This window comes from Danio rerio, chromosome 8 (genome assembly GCF_049306965.1).
Source record: "Danio rerio strain Tuebingen ecotype United States chromosome 8, GRCz12tu, whole genome shotgun sequence".
In the NCBI taxonomy this organism is placed as follows: domain Eukaryota; kingdom Metazoa; phylum Chordata; class Actinopteri; order Cypriniformes; family Danionidae; genus Danio; species Danio rerio.
This window is the reverse complement of record NC_133183.1, coordinates 32,869,224-32,895,099: the sequence shown is the minus strand read 5'-3', so window position 1 is coordinate 32,895,099 and position 25,876 is coordinate 32,869,224. Positions and strand designations below refer to the sequence as shown.

The 25,876-nt window shown below is 34.9% G+C and overlaps 2 protein-coding genes across 3 annotated transcripts in view; one reads left to right on the top strand and one right to left on the bottom strand.

The window, feature by feature from the left end:
* Positions 1-15,670, bottom strand: part of mmp11a (matrix metallopeptidase 11a) — a 30,254-nt gene extending 14,584 nt beyond the window's left edge. Inside the window, exons 1-2 of the mRNA XM_021478463.2 lie at positions 15,488-15,670; positions 2,308-2,561 (exon numbers count right to left, since the gene is read on the bottom strand). Of these exons, the coding sequence (XP_021334138.1) occupies positions 2,308-2,561; positions 15,488-15,598 (365 nt within the window). The 5' untranslated portion in view covers positions 15,599-15,670. The remainder of the gene's footprint in view (positions 1-2,307; positions 2,562-15,487) is intronic.
* A 6,337-nt stretch (positions 15,671-22,007) lies between these two features.
* On the top strand, positions 22,008-25,514 carry gstt1a (glutathione S-transferase theta 1a). Of its 2 annotated transcripts, none has more exons than NM_001327762.1 (5): positions 22,008-22,160; positions 24,180-24,267; positions 24,345-24,495; positions 24,653-24,829; positions 25,184-25,514. In NM_001327762.1, the coding sequence occupies exons 1-5, from the start codon at positions 22,049-22,051 to the stop codon at positions 25,382-25,384; spliced, it is 729 nt and encodes a 242-aa protein (NP_001314691.1). In that variant the 5' UTR covers positions 22,008-22,048; the 3' UTR covers positions 25,385-25,514. The 2 variants fall into 2 exon arrangements, 1 of the variants encoding a protein (NP_001314691.1); XR_012383762.1 differs by having other exon boundaries at positions 22,019-22,160; positions 24,653-24,911; positions 25,058-25,514.
* The last annotated feature ends 362 nt before the right edge of the window (positions 25,515-25,876 follow it).

Below are 25,876 nucleotides of genomic sequence, written 5' to 3'. Positions count from 1 at the left end.
GCCACTAATATTTTTAGAGTGCAGCTTTGCCTCTTTTTAGTTTAAACAGATAAGGACTGTCTAGTTTGTTCTCCACTTCTGTCAATTGGTGGAGTTTGCCTCTAGCTTGCTTGGTCACAAAGTAGAATGCTTGGGGTTCTACAATTATTTGGCTATCATTATTGACATTTTTTTTTTTTTACTTTGAGGCAAACTATGAAGCTGTGTGCAAGAGGGGGCATCAGCGCCTTTTTGTCTTAGGAAACTATCACGTTTTCACATTGGCCCCAATATGCTTACTTTTTTCTATCATGCTTTTCTTGAGTCTATTCTATCTTTCACTCTGGTGGCATGGTTTGGAAGTCTGTCCCTTAAAAACAGGAATAGACTAAGCTAGGTTATTAGGTGGTCTAGCAAGTTGATTGGTGAAGCACAGCTGAGTATTGAATCCCTATATAGTAGGCAGCTTTAAAGATTGCCTAGAACATTAGTAGCTGTAGCTCTCATCCTCTTTCTGGGGAGTTTAAGCTACTTCCTTTGAGTTGAAGGTTTCAGATGCTTTTTAGTAGGATAAAACATTAGCTTTGTCCCATCATCTATTGTTGCTCTGAATAAATTGTAATATTTTATAATGTACTTTTGCATCTATATATGTGGGTATGTATATGTGTGATTTAATTGTTTGTATCAAATGCCAATCTTTGCTGCAAAAAGAATCTACCTACAGGTCCCAATAAAGTCAACTGAACTGAACTGGTTCTGGTTAGTGATGGTCATTCAACAGTGACATTTGTATTAAACTGATCTGAATCTAACTAAAACTACAAAAGCATTATATTATTACCCAGCTGTCTATCTGAAATGAGGAATATGTCCTTATATTCTCAACTATTGTTATGGCTTTTTACTTTCTTTTGTCTGTTCCATGTACAGATGCTTTGGCAAAATCTACTTTGTAAAAAGCACTATAGAAACTGATTGACTAACTGAAAGTAGTGCACGATAAAAGAAGAGAAGAACTGGAGCCAGTGGAGAAAGGGCCACTAAATGGGTTGGTTAGGATAAAGAGACAGAAGAGGGACGCTGGGTGGGAACTCTGGAGACTATGAGCAAAAGGGAACAAGTGGGACCACAAGAGATTTAGAACTGGGTGGAACCAGCAGAGGATATTCTGAGTTGGTGGAACCAAAATACAAGAGAAACTGTAATAACCTCTTACTCAACCAGAATACTGCTTATTTTATTTAAATGGTTTTAGTTTTATGGTTTTATTAAAGTAATATTACTGTTTTAGCATTGCTGCATGACCGATGTATGAAAAGAAAATGTAAACATGTCATTTATCTTATACATAATGCCCCATTCTAATCCATGAAGTGCATAGCTCTATGCTATTCAGCCTTGAAAATGTTACACAAAGAACAATTCAGAGCAACAAGACCACAGAAATAAAAAGGTGTGTATCCTACATCTTTAACCGGATGCATCTACACATTGCTGCACGTGAATAGACCACTGTACAAATGTGGCTGATTGCTTCTTTTTCAAAAACAGGCAATGACTGTAAAGCCCCTACATTCACTGCCTTCTGCAAGTTTGATCAGAATAGAGATATAAGCCCACAAACGTTATCATTCATTTAGATATAGAATAAGAGGAAAATACCCCTTTTGTTACAAACAGAAAGGCTTTGAATCAGTTATGGAGCTTACATTTACTATTTAAAAATATAATTGTTTTAAGAAACTTATTTTTATCCAACATGTATGTGATTATAATAATAAAATATAAAATGAATTTAATACTACAATAAATATATATTTGCCTAATGATGCATTTAGCAGACACTTTTTTTCAAAAACAACTTAAAATAAATGATCTCAATTACAACCAACCAGTGTTTTTTTTTCTCTTAGTATGTGACATAATATTATATTAACATAACGTTCATAATGTTTTTAAACATACACTTTCTAAAGGATTCCTCATGCCAATACGTATAATATCTTAAATGTGTTGCATCTAGTTTGGTTTTGAGACTCTTATTTTGAGACACTTATCTGTTTCCATGGTTTATTATTAGTGTCACCTGTGTCTTGTTTGGTTCTGCATGTATGTTAGTCTTTATAGCCTGTGGTTTCCTCAGATTGTTGTCCGCTGTTGTCTATACATGTCATTTTAGTTTTTATGGTGTGGATGTTCTTCTTGTGCCTCTCTATTATTATCTTTTTCCTACACTCAACCGATGCAAGCTTAAGTTTTTCCCTGATATAACTGTAACAACATCATAAATGACTAATAATTGTTTCTAATTTTTTTACACCTTACTTGTAGGTGAGGTCAGTTTTTGGCCAGCGTCCTCCAAAGAGCACATATCGTTTCTGGCGGAGATGCACATCTCTCTGTTCGGGATAGTCTGGCACGCCACAACGTTTAGGACCAGTGGCCCTGGAGCTGTTCCTGAGTGGTGTGTTGATATGTGGCTCTTCTTTCGGCCATGCTGGAGGTTTGAAGGTGTCCTGTGGGTGAGGGACTCTGCCTCTCCTCTTCTCAGAGTGCAAATGAGGAATATATGACAAACCCTGCAGTGGAAACATGGAAAAGCTACATTAGCCTGATGGTAACAATAAAAGTTTGTGATAATGGTTAGCTGGCTAGCTCCTGATGGTAGATCACTATACACTAAAAATTATTCTGCATTTTAGTTTTTTCAACATAATTTTGTAAGTTAAAACAACAAAGTTGGTAATTCAACTTAACCTGGTACAACATATGCTAAACCAGCATCCTTTCAGTTGCGGTCCATACTTCTAATCCAGCAGGTGGTGGAATATTCACCTTTAAGTCATTTTTTGCTAACTGCCAGTAAAACACCAGAAGAAGTCAGACACATAGGATATTTTTATTTACAGACACCAGATACTTTAAATGTTAAGTCATCACATTAATAATGCTTCTTCAAATTCTTCTTTAACTTGTAACTTGTAAAATATTGACTTATTGTTAATATGTTATTCCCAATATAAATGTTTCTAGAGCATATTAGACCTTAACTAATACAAGTGGAGTTTGACTACATTCATAGGGCTTAGTGTAGTTTTAGGTTTGAATTTGCAATTTCTCATTCTTCATATTCTTTTCGGCTTAGTTTCTTTATTAATCTGGGCTCGTCACAGTGGAATGAGCCGCCAACTTATCCAGCATATGGTTTACACAGCGGATGCCCTTCTAGCTGCAACCCATCACTGGGAAACACCCATACACACTCATTCACACTCATTCACTACGGACAATTTAGCCTACCCAATTCACCTATACCAAATGTCTTTGGACTGTGGGGGAAACCAAAGCACCCGGAGGAAACCCCCGCGAACGTGAGTAAACATGCAAACTCCACACAGAAATGCCAACTGACCCAACGAGTGACCTTCTTGCTGTGAGGCGACAGCACAGCACTACCTACTGCGCCACCGCATCACCCCAATTTCTCAATATATGTATAAAAAAGTACTTTTCTAGTTCTCTGAGTAATGTACTACAGGTATTTTTATATTGATGTGGATGGATTTTCCATTTATATACAGTAGAAGATATTTTGGAAAATATTAACAGAATAAATATTTACCAAATAAATTCCATCATATGCATACAGTATACAAACATGTATGCAACAGTAGACAAATCATTTTGAAAGATTTTAGTAAATTTTTATTTTAGAAAAATTGTGATTATTCTGGTCTTGGTTGTGTACATTATTTATTAAATATGTTTTGGTTTCTTTACTTCATAGAAATACTTCAAGTAGTATGGGGCATTTGGTGTTGATGAATTAAGTGGAGCTGCAAGTTTTACTACAACTAATCAATAAATTGTCACAAGACAATGCTGAAGCACTGCCATCTTGCAAGTAATAATTTGTAGGTAAATAAGATTTGGTGTACTCATGTTGTGTTTATGTCTTTAATGTTTTGTAATGTAAAGAGAGAAATGTAAAGATTCTTTATTGTTTTGCGTTTTTTTATACAGCACGTAGATTCTGAAGAAGAGCAGAGCAGACTGAAGACTCCTGGATATCAGAACTGTTAATTGGAGCAGATATCTGCAGTGCAAGAGTACATTTAAAGATAAAAAAGAGTATGCTTAAAAATACATTAAAACACAGATTTTGAGATCAGATTTTATAATCTTTCAAGTTTTGATGTCATTTTTTTTTATCCAAAAGCCTGTGTTAGTTCTGTATTTTAGAGTTTTACATTTTTCTTTTTCCTCTTGAGATTAGTTGTACTTTACAATTATTTTGTAAAGAATTACTTTGTAGGAAAAAATACTTTGTAAAAACAATTATATTTTGAGTACAGTGTATGTAATTGGGAGTAAGGACCTTAAATAGAATGTGTGATGTTTTTCATTGTCTGTTCTGTTTCTAATCGAAAAAAACCTTCTAGATTAAGTTCAGTGAACTTGAAAATGTAAGCCAATATATTTAAACTAAACTTGGTGTGTTCTGCTAACTTGATAATGAAAGTAACCTATTAAAACTAAACATTGCAAGTCCAGTTAACTTGAAATAAGTAGTTGGGTGAACTATTTAACTCTGTCTGCTAAACATTTTAAGTTGAGAAAACTTAGATAATTAAGTCAATACTGCTTAACTGAGTCAATCCAACAAGATGACTTGACTAAGTTAAGTTGAGTGAACAAATCTTTTTTTACAGTGTAAAGGTGAAATTAGTTTCTTCACAGAAATCTGCTTGAATAAATATATACATTTTGAGTAATGTGCTGAGTACAAAACATTTTACTGTTGTTTCATTATGAATCTATCACCTCTCGACAACAAACTGTAACTATGTGCATTACTTGCAATTCTTAAATGCTTTTTTACAAAAATGACGTAAAATGTGTCAAAATGTGTTTTTAACATACTGACCCATTTGACAAGGCAGCATAATAATAACAACCATAATCTACCATAAAGAACATTAAATAAAAAAAAACAAGCAAACACAACTGACCTAATCAGATCTGACAAAAAGCAAACTTATATTTTTGTGCTGTTGATGTTGTTTATTTACGGTGAGATATGATTGCAGATGGACTGCTTTGGAGGAAATGGCGGTTCATTAACTTAAAGACAGAGAAAAATGCCGTGGGCTGCACTGCGGCGCTTTTAGGTAGAAATCCGAGGCGTTTATGGACGCTTTAAACTTCAGGATGTTCAGCTTACATTTACAGTGCTAACCTTTTACCCACTTACAGAAAAATATAGAAATACTTCACTTAAATGGCACCGCAGTTGAAACCTACTTAAGAAATTGTGCCGATTTCATGTTATTTTTATGTCTTCATTTGGGATGGGAAAAACAGTTCTGAGAAGAATGTTGGCACCCTTGTTTTTTTTTTCACTGGTTTACAACATATTATAAAATGTTTAGCACTTTTGCAGAGAAATAGCAAACAGGTGAAGATAGAGCTGCACAATTCTGGATATACTGAGAATCACTTTGTTTGTTTGTTTGTTTGTCTAAAATAGATTGATTTACTCACAATCCTGAATAGACAAGTAATTTACTGGGATCTGGCAAAGTTAAATTTACTGCAATCTATACAGGTTTTAAACAATATCTAAATGTATAATGCATATTTTTTCCCAAAATATAGTTTTATATATTTTTATCAAGTTTTAAAATAGATATTTCTGGTCACTGATTCTGATCGGTTGAAACGTGTTCAAAGCTGTTGTAAATATAAAAACACACCTATGACCTCATTACATCAGTATTGCTATGTTACAACCAACACTGTTTCTGAGGAACTACATTGTTTGGCAGAAGAATAAAGTTTTAGCTTACTATTATCATAATAATCTTATTGCTATGTTTTATTTTATTACACCCGGCTTGCTATATTAAATGATCATATTATGAAAGAAATAAGCATGGTCTGTGTACGTTTTGATCATTTGGTTTCCTATTTAAAACTAAATAAAGGAAAAGAGGGAACCGTCGTATTTTCGTTTTTCATTTTGCTCGCAAAAATAAAACAAAACAAGATTGTGGCTCGATTTTCCTTTTTGTTGGTTAAACAGATAAACTTCCTTTACTTAATTTCAAATAGAAAAATAAATTATTAAAATGAAGCCATGGTTTACACTATATTAAATTTAACAGCTACTAACAACAACTAACAACATTGGATGTTATAAATTCAAAGTAAACCATGGCTTCATTAGAATTATAGATTTAAAATATATTTTTAAAAGTCATTTTAAATTAATTATTAGAAAACGCATTCATAGCCTTCAAGTTGTATTACGAACATTTATTTTTAATTAATCTTGAAATAATTATTAGGTGGCAACTTCTGTATTTTCTTAATGGATTCTTGCTGGCACTTATTGATAAAACAATGTCAACATAGGCTCATACTGAAAACGTAGCCCTATATACATTAATGGAGATCGCAAATTATGTAGCCAGAAGTACATATGGCTGCATTTCGTCTAAAATTAATGCTACGAGGCGATATGACGCCATTCCTTTTCTTGCCCACCGGCTGACCGCTTACCTATGTATGAACAGCTTTCTCGCTGTTCCAAGTTTGTTCAGTAACTCGACATGTATGTCGGCGGACTTGATAAGCAGAACAGAGTGGACCGTGACAATAGGGTTCGAGTCCAGTGAAGAACAATTCCAGAAAGCAGGTAAGACAAAAACAAAAGCTAAAAAAATAAAATAAACATGTAAATAACAGGGTAAGAATGTGGTAAAATTAGGGGGCTTTTCTTTTTCTGCATTGTTTTTTAAAACACTGCAGTTGGGTTTAGGAAAGGGGGAGAGCGGGACAATCTGTGCTTTTTAAAACACTATTGGTTGGGTTTAGGGAAGGAGGAGGGTGGGGGAATCGGTTGGTTGGTCCGTCAGTAAGTCAGTCAGTCGATAGCTGCCTCTTGTGTATTTATGTGAGAACAGCAGGCACTCGCGAGAGAAATTTGAGATCTGAAAAAGTGTTCTCAGTGACCTCTGGTGGATTAGTATTTCGCTCTCTCCAGAAAATAGGGGTGTGTAATCATAATGAGCCAGGGTTAAACAATGTATTTGCTATGACATTTATTTGAAGCATCAAGCTGCTTTCAAAATGTGATTTTGACCATTATAGTCTAGATATCAATGTTTATATGCAAAATATAAAATTATATCTCAGTTTTTCGATGACAGTTTGAAAGTTTGTAACCTAACAACACAGGTTGAAGAGACTGAAGCTGTTTCATTTTACCATACATGATAACTGATCTCTCTGGGTCAAACGCAGACTAGTACAGCTGCGATCATCAAGAGATTAATAATCTTAAGACTGCGTGGGTTTTTGATTCAAGATTGCAATCTTTAACGATTAATCATGCTCTGCTCTAGGCGAGGCGTTTTCCCCTCTGTGACCCCGTGTCTCGGTGACTCGTCATGCGTGAGGCAGAGCTGCTGTATTGAACACAAAGCCCAGCAGGAACTGTGGAATGTGCTTTACTCTCTGAGAGAGACACTGATTTCAAACATGTGCACGTACACTCTTCACCACCACCATGCTGTTTTGGATTGTTTTGGATTTGCAGGTATTGCTTACTGTATACATTATACATTAATGACTCAGTAAGGATGGTGATGCATGGCCATGAAACACTTTTACTTTTAAACACTTAATTTATCAACTAAATACAATGACTTTAACGTTATATTGCGTTCATCTTTTGATGAAAAAAATCATCATTACACATACATATATATATACTGGTAACACTTTATTTTAAGCATTGTTACAGTGTAATTATTTATTTAAATACAGTGTAGTAATAATTTAACTATATGGTTAAATGGGTGCTCCACTAATATATCATATTTTTATCTTTTGTTGATGTTTAATGCAGCTATGTGAACATAAACAACATCTCGGGAATGTAAAATGCTCAGTTTAATGCAAAGGGAGACATAGGCTTTTACAGAGTTAGCTTAGCAAAGACAACACATTTCTATCACTGCTATTTCCACAGAGCTTCTTCTGTTTCTGTATTTGGGCTTTCAAACGACACGCCACATAAAGAAAAGTGCTTACAGTTTCATTTTAATTATGCTCCAGAGAATTTTAGCAGGTGTGAGGTTCAGCTGTGTCCTCTTCATTTTCTGTCAGATTCAGGCTCAAACTGGTACGGCTAACAACTACTAAATATTATTACAAACAGCGTGCGAATTACTGCAGTTTAAACTATACAATTTATACTAATATAAATTATATATATATTATATATAATTATTTTAAATAATAATATACAAATATACTAATTATTATTTTTTTGGCTACTTGCAGATTTAAACACCTATTTTAAATGGAATGTGTTTTGTGAATACTTAAGATGTCTATGGGTGCTCTAGAACTACCAGTTTCATACTGTTGAATGATATATTTCCTAGCATTGATTAGCACGATTATGCATTTACAATTGGTATGAACTGTTATAGGGGGGTCAAATGTACATTTATGTTACACAATTTTAATTATTAACATTTAAGACATAGATCAGAGAAATCTGTTTCTTACTATCAAAGGGCCAACAGTCTCATACATCTTGTTTTGACATCCTTCAGGGAGGATCAAGCATTAATTACGGGGTCAATCCCCCCCAACCCCCCTGTATTTCGCACCCTGATTACAAAGAAGCATTTATTTGTTTTATTCTTACTTAACATTCTATTTAATTTTAAAAGCTTGTGAAATATTTAAATAGATATTCTTTAAAAAAAAGAATAGCATCAGGTATTTTCATTTGAAATATTTACACACACTTCTATTGCAAAGCTCAAGCGAATTGAAGTGAAACTGGTTGATACATCTTTCCTTAGTTGTTTATCTCAACATAACATCATGACCTATCAGTGGCAAAGATCGTTCATTATGCTGGAAACACACATTCTCCACCTGACCCACGCAGATGAGCCACCTTCTGCATTGTTGATTTACAAAACAAGCTTTAAGAACTCCAAGTTCAAAGCATTTATGTGTTTGACCCACTTCTTAAAAATGGAGGGCAAGTTAGGACATATTTGGCTATATACTATGCAGGGGGGAATGAAGTCGACACAATAGATTGCTATTTGCAAAGAAAAAATGTTGCCCAAGGTGTCTTGATGTTCTACCAAAATGCAACCCTAATGTTTAAGCATTTCAATAAAAGTCTGTGGAGATTAAAGCAAACACTTTAATTAAACGACACTTTAAATATGTGGAATGGAAAACAAGTTAATGACATGAAGAAGAAAGAAATGCTGTGAGAGAATTTAGAAATATGTGTGAGACTGTGGCTGTCCAGTTTTATCAGCGCTGTTGAAATGAACCGTCTGACCCTAAAGCTACTGAAAATACCTTTTAGAGTGGGATCAGAATTCTGGGTCAGTGCTTAATAGGTTCACAGACATCAGACAGCGAGAGTTTGAAAGCTGGCCAACAATGCTTTCTGATTCCTTTTCTTAATGCTGGAAATATTTTGAGTCAGCGCTTTGCCTGTAGTTTGACTTAATTTATGTTTCAAATAAGCCCCCCAGACAAAGCCGAGTTATAAATGCTGCTTTCTCCTTTCATGTGTGGTTCAATTTGCCAACAGAGGCTCGCTCTCATTCAATACTGCCTAAAGCTCTAACGTCCCCCTGCCTGTCTTTTTCTCTCTCATGTTTGCACATGCTTTTCAGCTCTCACAGAGGAAATCCTGATAAGAGGAGCTGGCATGGGGCATCTGAGAGTTGAGTTTGCCCCTATGTGCCATTCTGCAGAACTCTGCCACAGATTACACTAAAAAACAACAGCAGAGTCACCAAGTTCAGGCTTCATGATATCTGCACTGCTCAAAAACAGTGGTATCTGTTGTGCAAGACTGATAAGAATGAGTGATATTGTGGGAATATGGGACTTTTGTGATGTAACATATGTCAGCTACTTGTGTTGTTCAACAGATGAATTGTTGGGATTTTGCTATTGGTTTTAAAAATAAAAAGAACCAAAAAGTGTAACTTCCTCATAATAAGAGGTTCTAAACAACACGCAAATTATACATTGGTGGTGGTGGTGGGAGGGGGGGGTCAAGTTCTCAGTTTATGTTTGGTAAAATGCTTCAGTGAACCGAATGTTTATATATTTAATTCAATTACAATTAATAAATTAAATAAACTTGTTATTATGTTGTCAGTGTTTTGAGACATATTGAGTGGTTCTCAATGTCATTTATGATATTAAATAAATGGTGACAGGTTTGCCTTCCTTTAATGGATGGCCATAAAAGACTGGTCATTTTTTTATTTTACTGTTTAACTTGTACAAGCCAGTGTGTAATAAAATACAAGCTATGCATCTAGTTTTACAGACACCTACTAACTCCTTTTTTAAAGAAACATGTTTTGTGAACTCTTACACTGTCTGTGCTCTAGATTTGCCGGTTTCAAACAGATGAACTCATATTTTCGCCGCAAACATGCATTCACAATGGTATGAACCATTTTAGTGGTGGTCAAATGTATATTGAAGCTATCTATTATTTTTATTAGTAATATTACTTAAGATACAGATCAGAGCAAACAGCAGCCATAGTACACAGTAAAAAAAAAATTTAAGTTGTTACAACAACAAAAAACATAATCCTTATTTCTTTTCACTTTGTCTTGCTCACTCAGCTTTTTAAAACATCAGCTGCACTGACTTAAAATTGTTTATCAGTGATACAAAAAAAAACATTTAGATGGGTTAACATAATATTATTAGTTTTCTGGAGAGGTGAACTACTCTGTAACAAAACTTTTTAAGTTGTGACATCTTTTGTCTGCAGAACTGGAATGGATAAAGTTGAAAGGACAAAAAAAAACATAACCCTTATTTCCTTTAGTTTTTTTCTTGTTTACTCATTTTTTTACCTTTAATAAACAGGACAGTATAGACAGGAAAGCATGAGGAGAGGAGAGAGGGGAAGAGTCACACCTAGGACCTCAAAGTGGGAGTCAGCACACTAACCACTACACCATTGGCACCAATGTATTCTCAATTTTTGAAAACATCAGCTGCACTGACATAAAATGTCTTAAGTTGAGAACAAAACACTCTTTTGGAATTTGTACAATGAAATAATACATTATTAGAACAAATTATTTCTTAGTACCAATTTCCAAAAGAGTTTTTTTGTTCACTTAACTTCAGACATTTTATGTCAGTGCAACTGATGTTTTTACGAGTTGTTTTCACATCGGCACCACTGGTGTGGTTAGTGTTTTGACGTAAGGCACTCTGGCGTTTGTGGTGACCAGAGTTCATTTCCCTCAAGGTCCTATGCTGATCCTTCCCTTCTCCCCATGCTTTCTTGTCTATACTCTCTACTGTCCCATCAATTAAAAGTGAAAAACATTTTGTGTACACAAGAAAAAAATGGAAAGGAAATAAGGATTATGTTATTTTTTGTTTACTCAAATTTAACCATTATAGTTCTGCAGACAAAAAATGTTCAGTTGGTACAGAGTAGTTCCCCTCTCCAGAAAACTAATAATCTTATGTTAACCCAAACAAATATTTTTGTATTACTGACAAATATTTTTAGGCCAGTGCAGCTTATGCTTTTGTTGTACTGAATTCAAATTTTTTTACAGTGTAGAAAAGAAATATTTGGAAGTCATTGGCTGTTTTTTTTTTTTTTTTTTTTTAGCAACATACTTCAGTTTCAGGTTTAGTAAATAAAGCCCTTTAAGAGTGTGAGGATGGTGTAGAGGTCAATCCAGCCTCTCTCCAAGTCCTTTGGCTCTGCGCAGGTAGTGAAAATTCTAAATTTACATAAAACAAAACATTATGATTGGCTAAGATAAGCACTGAACATTTTGAAAAGTGGATCAAAAGCCATACTAAAAGCTGCTAAAATTGAAACAATAAAAAATAAAAGAAAGAATGGAAGCCAAGAGTACAGGCCACTTTCAGTATGGGTACAAAGAAGTGTAAGGTAGCACTTGTTATCATCACTTTCTGACTAGTACAACAGAAATCACTAGAGTTTGGTGTACTGAATTAAAAAGTAATCAGCTTAAATGGTTAAATAAACATTGAATTAAATCAGAAATTATTTTATGACTATATATACAGTGTATATTAAAAAATGTGTTGAAACGTTTCATGTTTTGATATATATTGAAAAAAAATCCTTTGCAGTGTAATTCTTTTAATTTCCAAAAATTGTATTTAATATTTTCTACATCAAATATTAAGTATCGCATTTTAAATCAAGCTAAAAGGCAATGTTTGACTCATATTTAAAGGATCAAAGAGTTCATATCTATTGATTGAGCTTTATAGATAAATTAAGTAGTAAAGAGTCGAGTAATTAAATTACTTAATGAGTGATTCAATTACTTTTGGGACTGTAATTAAAAAAGTAATCTAAATACAAAAACAATTATGCAATTAGTAATACTTTTTTAATGTCACTTACCCAAGACTATCACACACTTTAACATCAAGACACAAACACATACATCATTGCAACACCATAAAATGATAAGCGAGGCTTTAAAGAACTACTTGAAGGTCAATGATTACGGTATGTGTTTGAAAACGATATGATTTATTATGAATGTTTTCAGCCCCTCAACTTCCCACATTTATCAAGTGCACTTAAATGAGTCTTTTGACCTTAAAAATACCTTGTTTTATAGTTAGAGGGCCAGATCAAAGATGTGGGTCACTGTCCGGTCTGCTTTACAGACATCAGACAGGGAGAGGAAAAAAGAAAAGCTAATTCTTACACCAACATCTCACAGCTTATCATGACAAGATAAATGAAGCTCTAAAGGATTACCATTGGAACAGATATTCACAGCTAAATCCCCCAGAATCTGCAGATCACTTGGGAGTGATGAGTGGTCCAGAGAAGGGCTAAAGGAGGCTTTCAAGTAAGCTTTGAGTGATAAGCTCTCAGATACTGTATATGCACCAGTGCTCATGTTAAACTTTATCCTCAACAGTCCTGTCCTACATCTACCTGCTGTAGCAAATGTTTCAAAGTTTTGATCATCGCTTGAAGGATTTTGGCACCTGGCTAACTCACATAAACTTACTTTCTCCCTCTACTGCACACATATTCCTGCTCTGACACATCCAGGAGTAATAAAACTGATGGTGTGCTTTTCTTGAACGACCCTGTCAAAATCACAGCAGGGGCTTTTTTATCTAGTGGGTTCAGGTGATTCATCTGATCCAATAACCTTTAATTGTTTCTTTGAGAGATATACAGAGCAATTAATGTACAGTAAGTGCTTTATAACATGTAATGCTGCAGCTTTTAAATCCTCATTGTAATCTCAATTTATTTAAAAAAATAAATAAATAAAAAATAGTGAACGACATTATTTTCAGGTAATAGCAAACACACAATTCAGTTGAACTCAGTTCATATAAAGTGACAAACTAGCTGTGATCTGGGGGTCGTGGTTAACTGTTTCTCCACCCAATATAGTATGGTGGAAAACCCTTTCAAAAACAGCATTTTTTTGTTTGTTTGATTGGTGACTAGTAAACAAAAATGTCAGAATTTTGGGTTCCAGAACTTCCAGGTAGAGATACATTTCACAAACCCAGCAGAAACATGTCTACGTTAAACTTTAGTTCTATTTTAGTTGCAATGTCAGGTGACCAAAATTTAACGTCAGTCTGCTGTCTAATACTGACATCAGCTGACATCTAGTACCAACGTCAACTGGTGTTGATATTTAGTTGGTTTTATGTTGTGTAATTTCCAAGCTAAAATTCATTTTACAAACCCAGCAGGCACACAACGTCATATGATGTATGATGTTGATCTTTAGGTCTATTTTGGGTGTGACAATGGGTGACTAAAATTTAACGTCAATTTACTGACTAATACCAATGTCAGGACCATTATGTTGTGTTATTACCTAACTAAATTATTTTTTTTAATCCCAGCAGGCACACAACGTCTTATGACATTGATCTTTAATTCTATTTCGGTTGTGACGTCAGGTGACCAAAATTTAACGTCAATTTGCTGTCTAATTCCGACATCAGCTGACATCTAATACCAACGTCTGGTGTTGATATTTGTTTGGTTTTAGGCTGTGGCATTATCTAACTAACTAAATCTTCGGTTGTTTTTTGTTGTGTAATTGCCTAAGTAAAATTCAACATCACTTTAATGATGTAATGTGACGTCCATACAATGTCAAAAGCTAACATCTTTAGCAATTAATCTTGTGATTTTATGTTGTGTCGTGAACTAACTAAAATTAATTTTGACATTGAAGACTGACTTCAAACTGCTGTTGGGGTTCTGATGTCAACCTGATTTTCATATACAACTGAAATTCAAAGTTAGTCTGACATTGGAGTCCGATGTCAATTTAGCATGTGTGTGGCATCTGGTGCCTGCTGGGAAGAGATACATATTACAAAAACTTACCACTTTAAATCTACAGTATATAACTTTTGGCTATCTAAAGCAAATTTGTTTTTGCAATTAGTTTGGTAATTAGTAGCTAAATTAATCCAACTACAACAGTGCATTAACAACATTGTTTTGTCCCCCAACTGTTTTAATGTTTTCTTCCAGTGAAGTGGCTTGCAGTTCTATAAATATATAAACTTTTGTCAGCTTGACATGACAACACTATGTGACAGCATGTATTTAAATGAAGTATTATGACTGATAAACTTGGCAATCTGTTTGCTTTCATCACAAAACACCTATGTGGAGCCAAAAAAATTGTAACAAGAAAAAGGGCAGCACAGTTTTAGTGAGCAGACAATCACATTCCCTAAATTCCCTCAACAGTAGGCGACGAGACTGTGTGTGAAAAAGGGAGTGTGTGTCCCTCCAGATGGCACAGAAAGCCAAACCTGCCCATGCCTGCACAATGCCTTACTCTTTTGTCATTGCTGAGGAAACAAACTGACAACAATTATATGTATGTTTTACACCTGACAAAACAATGTTTACGTCTCAATATTGTGATTCTCATTACATCTCTTTAATAAGCAAAACAAAAACTCTTGAACACTGGGCAAAGATATAAAAAAAAAACAGCAAGCCTTTGAAAAAATGATTATAAAACACTTCCAGAGAGAGAACAGGCTGTTATAATCATCCTTTACTAAACAAGACTAAAATTGAACAAACCTAAATTAAACTGACAGGTTCTGGCTCGTACTGCAAAGAGTTCAGACTTTCATAATTTCTGATTATTAATGATAATAATGTACTGTATGGCCAGTAACAAGTTAAAACTCAACAAATCTAGCTTTGTTCATGCTGCCCTGTTTGTATTTGCCATGTAGTATTACAACACAATACAACAGCAAGGCATTCTTTAACTTTATAAACAAAGTTTAAACTTTGAGACAACTGTTAAACGATATACAGCAGAGAAACCAGGACCGGTAAAGAACCGCAACATGCGTGTAACAAAAGCAGTGACATAGATAAACTCACCGGGGACTCTTTGTGCTTCGCCAGTCCTTGTCCCCCGTGTAAAGGCAAGCATCTCGCGGTCAGGAGCACATGCAGAGCGAAAGCGCATGCCAGAAGCCCGGAGACCCGCATCCTCCTCCTGTATCCTCGAGCTCCGCCGCTGAAAGTGAAGTGGGAAGTGCTCGCGTGAGTGATGCCTGCTGTACTGCTGCTGCTGCAGAGACTGCACTTATTTATATGCAGAGATTTCTTTGTTCTCTGTCCTCAAATAGGTACATCGAGATTTTTTTCTACTTATGGGCCGGAGTGACAACATTGCCCGAGCTACCCACGTGATTTTTAACTCTTTTGCCTCTGTAGCTTAGTGGGATACAAATGATGAGTTTGTAGTGAACAAGAACGACGTAATTTTGTCAAATGTGGTCAATTTCTACATTTTATTGCCACTACACTTAATGTTTTATACTTTAAACTATTTGCTGTTTTAACTGTGATGGTTTTATTGTTAAACTGGTAAAAATAATATGATTGAGTGCTATATAGTTCAATTCAGAATAACAATAGCACAATTAGAAGAATGACAGGCCTACTGTCTATAATAGACGTTAGCGCTAAAGCTAATCTAAAGTTGTGTGCCAAATTACAATGACACAATTTGCAATTAGAAGAAGCAATCAAAACTTTTAGTCTAGCTTCCATCAATACGAATCAAGGATTTTGATGACCAATCAGATGTTTTGTGATGCTGCTTATCAAGAGTCTTGTCCCATTAGGGCAACCATGACAGTGCTATGTTAGCCTGGCCTATAACCACAGACCTCCTGTTGGTTTCAGTGGTGGAAGGCTGCCATGTGTGCTCTCAAGCCCTGCACTTAAGCACCCCAGATTCCATGAGCCCCCACTGTCTACTGCAATGCCCATTGTGGGGATCACAATCCTGTGTGTCCAGCACACTGCTCATCTGCTTGTCATCCTCCAGAATTCAGTCCAGCACCTGCTCCAGTCCTGGACTCCGGTTCTGCCGGCTCCACGCTGCATTCCTGCTCTGCCAGCTTCACCATGGTTTCATACTTTGCCAACTCCATGATGGCTTCATACTCTGCTGGTTCCATCCTGGCTTCAAACTCTGCTGGTTCCCCTATGGCTTCATACTTTGATGCTCAACCCTGCATTCATGCTCTGCAGGCTTCACACTGGCTTCCTGCTCTGCCGGCTCCACAATGGATTCATACTCTGTTGGCTTCACCTTGGGCTTCTTTTCTACTGCCTCCATCCTGGTTTCACACTTTGTAGGCTCCACCCTGGCTTCATACTTTGCCAGCTCCACCCTGGCTTCCTGTCCTGCTGCCTCTACCCTGGTTTCATACTTTGCTGGCTTCACTCTGGCTTCCCGCTCTGCTAGCTCTACCCTGGCTTCATATTTTGCTGTCTTCACACTAGTATACTGCTCTGCTGGCTCTACCCTGGCTTCATACTTTGCTGGCTTCATCCTGGCTTCCCGCTCTGCTGGTTCCACCCTGGCTTCATACCTTGACGGCTTCACCCAGGCTGCATGCTCTGCCGACTCCACCCTGGTTTTATACTCAATTGGTTTCACAGTGGCTTCCTGTTTTTCTGACTCCATTCTGTCTTTATACTTTGCAGGCTTCAACCTGGCTTCCTGTTCTGCTGGCACCGCCCTGGCTTCAGCCTGGTGTCCTGCTCTGTTGGTACCACAATGGCTTCATATTTTGCTGGTTCCACCCTGGCTTCCTGCTCTGCTGGCTCAATCTTGGCTTCATACTTTGCCGGCTTCACCCTGGATTTCTGCTCTGCTGGCTCTACCCTGCCTTCATTTTTTACCAACTCCACACTAGCATACTGCTTTGCTGGCTCCACCCTGGCTTCATACTTTGCCGCCTCCACCCTGGCTTCTTTCTCTGCCCTGGCTTCATACTTTGTCAGCTTTACCCTGGTTTCTACCCTGGTCTCCTGCTAACTGCTCTGTCAGCAAAATCAGACCATGAATGGCTATCGGCTAAAATAATTAGGCTCTCATTTTTGTTTAAAATCCAAAGTAATCTAAAAAAAAAAAAATTCAAAAAGAAACTTGCCTTTTTGATTTGCCTGTTTACAAAAGTGGTAAAGGTAAGGGAATCATTTCCTTTTCTGCATATGGTTTTGGTCAATGTCTGTAATGAATGAATAACACACCACAATTAGCTTTTATGATAAGAGCTTAGATTACAGCTAAAAAATTCAGAAATATGACTGAAAAACATGTCAGTCTTTCAAATCAGTTATGCTTGTGTACGTTAAGTTAGTTGCCTTTTAATCTCATTTGAGTTTACCAAAACTACAGGTGCAGGAGAGCACAAAAAACTAATGAGCCTTCACTTGCATTTAAACCCCCACAGTGAGTCTCAGATGTTGTTTTTCCCTCCCCTGGAAAGCCTCATGGACTAAGGGCTCATAGCTTTGTCACTGCGTCAACCTACAATGTTTATATAAGCCCAACATTATCATCCAACGAGCTGGAAAACATATTCATTCACTCATATGCCCACATGAATGATGCAGTTATCCTACAAACGCACACAGATGCTTGATATGCTTATTTACAAATGACAATTCACAAAGGTTATAGATGTTGGAAAAGGTCACCTGCACAGATAAAGATGAGCTCATAGCTGAAAATTTCCCTAAATTAGTCTGAGGAAAACAGGAAAACCAAAAAGTCAAAACTTGGATCCCATTACATCACCTGATCAAAATCTGACCACAAGTTAAAGTAAAACCATTGGGATGATGGGATGAAGGTTTTAGGGATGAGATAAACATCACTAAACATTAGCAAAACATATACAAACATCCAGTTTTGGTCTACTCATCAAAAACATTATTTTACAGTTTTATTTTACAGTTTTTAACGCAACATTTTGGGAAAGTCCACATTTTACCCAAAACAACCCACCACTTTTGGAGTGTACTTTAACGTTTCAATTACCTTTTGTGTAAATAAAATGTTAAGATATTGTGTTCAAATAATATTTTATTGTCATCCTATAAAAAAATATCATCAAATAAAATGAAATAATACATTTATTCTGACCTTTGCTTATTAAAATACATAAAACAATAACCGATCATTCCAAATTGTTTTCTATTTGAATTTACTTCTATAAATCAGGCTAAAAGTTATATCACATATGACCTAATATGATCAAACATTAATAAAGCTGAGTAAAGTCTAACAACATTGCTCGTTGCTCATTTTGGTTGATGCATAACTAACATTAACTAATACACCGAACACTGGAACCCAGACTATATATCAGAGTAATAAATAAACTCCAGATATCACAAAACTGCAGGTCACTACACCTAACAACAAAAACAATGATTAAATTGTGTAAATACAAATGAAAACTGTAGATTTTACCTAATTTTATTACAGATTTTACTTTAAATAGTCATTGTAAACAAACAATTCCAAGTAAATAAAAAGTTTCAGATCTACAAGTTTAAATTGTATACTAACATAAAACTTACATTTTTGTATTCTTGCCTAAATTAGTTGAATTTCCTATTAATACCATGTTACAAATATATACAGATTTATGTGAGACTCATTAAGATGAAAGAACTATAAAGTAAAATGCTAATTTAACCATTATTTTTAAAAAGTTTTTTTGAACCAATGTTTGTTAATGTGCTATTCTATTTCATGCTTGAGTTTGGTTTGAAACATACATAATGCCCAAATCTAATACCCGCATTTACCGCCTTTCAAAGTAGTGATTCAGTTCCATTATTCTTCCATTTCTATTAGTATTTATCAAAATAAAACAATCTCAGATAGACTTAAATGGCCTTTTGGCTCTTATCCATGTATCTGCTTTAATCTGCGACCACATGCCTCTTTTAATTCAAACCAGATTTTTAGTGAAGTCTTGCTGGGAGCCTCAGCAAGAGAAACCCACTGGCCCCCACTAGAACCATTATATTGGTTATCCTAAACCACAACCCTCCTTTGTTTACTTGTATTTTCAGATTGATGGGGCTGTGGTTGATGATATAACAACTAATCAAAGTAAATATATGCTTTAAAGAAGAGTTAAATATGAAAAAATCTCTTAAAAAATACAATGCAAAGCATCAAGAACCCAGACTCTTAACATCCAGACTTTAAACACACACCTTGACCTTTCTGAGAAGGTCAACTCCAAAAGCACACTGAAATGACATTTGACTCGAATGTTTCTCAGTAATATGGGGCAAGAGAGGAGAGAACGTGCAGAGCAGTCATTTGTGTTGAATCTCTATAATGACTTTAGGAAGCTGCCTGGATATGATTATAATTTAAGAGTGGTTTACATTATTTAATGTGTATCTGATTGTGTCAATCCCCTGGTTCTCTTTACAGAAAATGTGCTTCTTTGATGCTTTAGCTTAAAATATGGCTGCATAAATAGACTAAATGATTATATTTGGGGGTCGTGAGGGTCAGTAAATCGGTTTTCTTTTCTGGGTGAATTATACATTTAATTTAATGGGGTCAGAAACTCAGCCTGCTATATTTATGTTGAGTTATTTCACTTGAAAGGCAATGAAAATAACTTATTCATCACCATAAATGTAAAATTACTAAGCCTACAGGAGTCGGAGTAAAAATATCAATGGCATTTAGAGGGTTTTGCATCTAAACTCTTCAAATGTAAGTGTAAGGAAGTTTTGTGAAAATAAAATGTCAAGATATGGGTGAAATAATACTATTATATTGTCATTGGCCTATATTATCTTACATTATATATTGTTATATGATACATATCATTTATATACATAAAACCTGTAAATATTTAGTAAGTATTTGGACATATAATCCTTAAATGGAGTGTCATCAAATTATTTTTGTACTGTAAATAAGCTTAAGATTTTGTGCTATGTAATTGTTACTTTGAATGACCCTTCAATGATAAATTGTGATAACTGAGAGAGAAGAGATAATTCTACCAACAAATAAAAAGCTTCTACTTTAATGCAATTACATTGTCTTAATAAAACCATATTTTATTTTATTATTTTATTTTATTATTTATTTATTATTTCTTTGTGACTTCACCCAAGATATAAAATGTTACTCACCCATAACTTGTTCCAAAGAAATTTAAGGGTTTTTGTTGTTGTTGTTGTTTTATGGAAGATATTTTAGGGATATGTGAACCATTTAGCTTTATCATAGAAAAAACAAATACTATGGAATTCAGTGGTTACATAGTATTATGTATGAACTACATTCTTCAAAACAACTTCTTTTGCCTTCAGCAGAATAAATAATCTCAAATTGGTTTGGAACAAGTCAATGGTGAGTAAATAATGACAGAATTTTTTAATCCCTTTGAATCCAAGTTTTCTTTTTGCAAAAAAAAAAAAAAAAAAAAAAAGGTTATTGCGCCACCGCGTGGCATATACTGGAGTGTAAAGATAAAAAGTATTCTGTCGTTTTGCTGTTTCAAGTGCACGGGACGATAAAAAGTCTACTGTTTTAAAGTAGAATAACAGTCAGATATTAAACAGAAAATCTAACTTCACTTTGAATGGCTATAACAAAAAGCTTTCAGCCCAATTATTTCTACAAGTAAATAAGCCTATACGTCTAATATTTACATTTCAAAATATGATTGTCAAATCACGCCTTTTTGTTCTCACTATATAACATATATAAACTCATATTCTATTTTAGAAATATACAAAAGGAAGAAGACACGTGCATGAAAGTGCTGAAAATTTTAATATGCTGATATCGATAAAAAATGATGGAGCAAAAGAAGCTAATTGATGCGGAAGGTTATTTAAAAGTAAGCGCACAGAAAAAAGCAAGTACAAAAAGTCCAATACAAGTTTTTATTTTTCAAATAACACTAAATAATTTATTATAATATATGCTGAAAACACACAGCTTTAGACTTATTTTGTCATAATAAATAATTATTTACTTATTAAACAGCTCAAGAGATTTGTTACGGATGGGGTGAATTTAAATGGACTTTAATATATTACACAACGTTTGACACGCAACCATCTACCTTTAAGACGACTTATGTAATCATTTTATACTGTAAAACGACAACATTTTCAATTAGCATACTATTTCATTAATTTTAAAAGTTGCCTAAAACAGTTTTGCCATATTTGATCCCCACAACGTCAGTAATAGGCCTACAACACACACACGCACACACCAAAACACAGAAAGGGTTAACCATTTTAAGGGGACGTATTAACAACATTTGAAATTGGAGCTCCTTTCCAATTTCTTTACAGTGTGTTCTCTCTTTTCCTCGTCCTCGTCTCTTCACCATTCCTCAGTCAAATTCCTCATGACTTGCAGACTTTCTCGGTTCTTTCCATATTTGCCTTTATCATGACATCAGTTCCACGTAATTAGATAAACGAAGCGGACAGCCACAACATGGTAACCTAGTTTTAGGTGTCGCAAAAACATTGTACTGCCGACCCCTGCAGGGCGGAGCATAAACACAGAACATATGAGGGTGAAGGAGTTTGGCGCCTCTCTTCTTTTCTTGGACACTTACTTCCACAATGCCGCTGGAGCTGTATCTCGATCTGCATTCCCAGCCATGCCGCTCTGTCTTTATATTTGCCAAGATAAACAAAATCCCCTTTGAGTACAAAGCCGTGGATTTATCTGCAGGTGATTTTATTGTTGTCTTCTATTGTGCTGTTCATGGAAAGGTTAAGGATTTTTTATTATATTTTGTGGAATATATATAAATATATACCTGTTATGTAAATGTATTATTTTCTTTTCTGTTCTTTCGTAATGGTTCTGTTCTTCTTTTCTGTTTATTCCTTAAGTTTGAATCTAAAGTGTGCTTCTATAAAATATTTAAGTAGCAAAACTTTATGTAAAACAATGTAAAAGATTTACATTTTAATAATTAAGTATTAAAAGATAACATTTTAGCACCAAGTCAGCATAGGGGAGAATGTTTTTTTTTTTTTTTTTTTTTTTTATAATAAAAGCCTGTTTTTATACAATAAGGTTTTAGACAGAAATATATTTTTTTGCTGTGGTTACTAACTCCTAAGTGTTGTCTATCATTATCGGGTGGTATTTTGAACAAATGTAGAACAGCTAAAAATAGTTTCTCTTTAAACACAAATTGCACATTCTTACTTTTGACCCTGTCAGTAGGGATAAAAGTAACACAAGGGTGGGTCAAAAGTAACACAACAATATCTGCTAGATTTACTGGCTTAATCTTGTTTATTATTTTAAACACACAGTGCTCAGCATATATAAGTACACCCCTCACAAATCTATGTTTTAAATTCATATTTTTAAAAAGGAAGCTATACAATATTATATTCATGCATATACATTAGATTAGTCAGTACTGAAGCCAAAGAGCTTATCTAACAAAATAACGTACAATAACGGTACAAAAAGTAGTGCAGCCAACGTTATATGTTAAAGAAAAATAATAAATACAAATTTTGAAAAAAAGAGATGCAAAAAAAAGTAACAATTTAGTTGAAATTTTGTAGGTTGTAAACATATTTTTTCCTTTATTTAAGCAAAAATATTCAACTTCATTTTCATTTTTTAAATTTCAGTTCTATTAAATGCTTCAAAAACAACCCAACAATCCAATATGTTAAAATGTTGTACAGTTTTGTAATATTTTTAAATATTATTAGCAATATGCATTATTTTCTATAAAGTATCTGAATCAAAACACTAAAAACTCTAATGTGGAAGTGAAAAATAGTGCATGGCTATTAGCAGTTGGACATAAATAAAAGTGTTACTTTCATTAGAAACTCTTACCATTTAAACCTGATTTACTTTTAAACTGAAAAACTCAGACATTGCAAACTTAAGGATGTGTTATTGCACTAAATAACCTGTAGAATTACTTATTGCACTTAAAAATTAAAATTCAGACCATTGGGGCATGGTCCCAAAATCAGTTGATTTTTTGGCTTTTCTATTAAGGGTTGCACACTGAATATGCTGTTATAGTCTGTAAAAGCAAACATTTCAGGGCTTCGAGATAACCGATTTGTTACCTTTGTCCCCACTCTCCCCTTTTACAATGATTTCTGAAGGATCACACAACACTGTAGACCCTAGAATGAAAATTCTGCCTTCGTTTTATTCACCCTTGAATTGTTCCAAACCAGTTTGAGGTAGTTGTTTTTAACACAAAAGAAGAAATTTAAAGAATGTTGGAAATTTGTGTTTAACAGCAAAAAAAAAAAAAAAAAAAAGGCAAATCAAAGATCTCAGAATTTTCATTTTTGGGTAAACTATGACCAGCTTTATCATCAAATGAAATAAAATAATAATGATTAAAAACTAAGTTCACAATATTTCACGCCACAGCTTTTATTTTTGATCCCTAAACAGGCTTTTGACTTGTAATAATTAACCTTATTGTGCTTAACATTAAATAATAATTTATTAACTCTCCCAATACTGGGAAAGGGCATCTGCTGCTTAAAACATATGCTGGAATAGTTGGTGGTTCATTCTGCTGTGGCAACCTCTGAAATAGAGACTAAGCCGAATGAACGAATGCATGAAAAATTAAATACCATTAATATAATTTGTATTAATCATTAATTTTACATACGTTTTTAGATTAGTGTTCTTGTGTTCAGTCAAATAGTTTTACATGTTATTTTTTGGTCTTTATGCTCAAAGGTGAACAATATGGAGACGAATTCGGCAAAGTCAGCATCATAAGGAAAGTTCCTGCTCTCAAAGATGGAGATTTCCTTCTCACAGAGAGGTATTTTGCTATCTCAAGTTACATTTAACACAAACTTAAATGTTATAAGACTAAATAAATATGTTCTTTCTATACAGTATAGCTATCCTGCTGTACCTGGCAGGAAAACACAGCACTCCTGACCACTGGTATCCAGCTGACCTGCAGAAACGAGCACAAGTGGATGAGTTTCTCTCCTGGCAGCACACGAACATTAGATCTCATGGCTCAAAGGTCTTCTGGTTCAAGGTGAGATTCGCTTTGTTTAAACATTAAACAGATTGCTTGTGTGTTTGTGTATACTGAGCAAATTGTGATCATGTAACCTCTCCTTTTTTAGTTATTCTCTTCTTGCATGTTTTTATCAGTCAACCATTGATCTCTATTTGTCATTTCACAACTCTAGGGAGTCTTGCCTGCGGTCACAGGCGCTCCAGTGCCCAAAGAAAAGATGGATTCTGCCTTGGAGGATCTCAACATGTCTTTGAAGATCTTTGAGGACAAATTTCTGCAGAGCAGGCCCTTCATAATAGGGGATAAAATATCTCTGGCTGATATTGTAGCCATTGTGGAGATGATGCAGGTACATTAACGTAATTTGATTTTCTTACACTCTCAGAAATAAAAGTACGGAAGCTGTCACTGGGGCAGTACCTTCTCAAAAGGTACATATTTGTACCTGAAGAGACCATATTGGTACCTCAATGTACCATATTGGTACCTCAATGGACCAAATTTGTACCTTAATGGACCGTATTGGTACATTTAAGGTGCATTTGTACCTTTGAAGTGCCACTGTGGTCTCTTTTAGGTACAAATATGTATCTTTTGAAAAGGTACTGCCCCAGTGACAGCTCCCGCATACCTTTATTTCTAAGAGTGTATGTGCTGGCTCTGTATATGACATACTGATCAGATGTTTTTCTGTGTTTTGAAGCCGGTTGCTACAGGTGTAGATGTGTTTGAAGGCAGGCCTGCTCTAAGCGCCTGGAGAGACCGTGTGAAGAAGGAGGTCGGCGTGGAACTCTTCGATGAAGCTCATAAAGTTATCATGAATGTTGAATCGTTGCCACAAACCTTTGAAAACAAAGGTTTACCAGAGTTTTTTAAATTAAAGATACAGAAAATGTTTAACTGAGTCTGTTTGAACAGTTGAACGGTCAAGATTTATGTTTAAACTTTCATCTTTCATTATGTTACTGTGTAGTAGTATGGTGTACTGGATCTAAATCTTTACTCAAAAATAAAATTATTTCTGGTTTATGCAATTGGCAGTGATTTCTTGCAGCTATCTGTTTTGTGTGTTCCCTAGAGTCAATCCCATGATCAATCCCATGACCTGTTTAGGGAAAGATAGCTCACACTACGGCCATATTTTTAACGCCTCCAGGGCAGTTATGTCAAGCATGCAACTGTTTAGTTATACAGAGAAATGCCAAAATCTCAAGAACAGCTGATCAAATTCATATAAATCACATGTTTTAAATGAATAGAAAGGATATTTAGTAAATGTCAGCTCCTATCCTCCAAAAGTGGTAGAGAATTTAGATTTTAGGCTAGTGAACGGCACGGCACTTGTATAGAGTATATGTAATACTTTTGTAAGAGAAAAAATACTTTTGTAAGTAAA

Bases quoted from the DNA above. Each gene is read 5' to 3' on its own strand.
- gstt1a (NM_001327762.1), top strand. From the start codon at position 22,049: ATGCCGCTGGAGCTGTATCTCGATCTGCATTCCCAGCCATGCCGCTCT. The intron at 22,161-24,179 runs GTGATTTTATTG...TTATGCTCAAAG, and splicing joins AGCCGTGGATTTATCTGCAG to GTGAACAATATGGAGACGAA. The intron at 24,496-24,652 runs GTGAGATTCGCT...TCACAACTCTAG, and splicing joins CAAAGGTCTTCTGGTTCAAG to GGAGTCTTGCCTGCGGTCAC.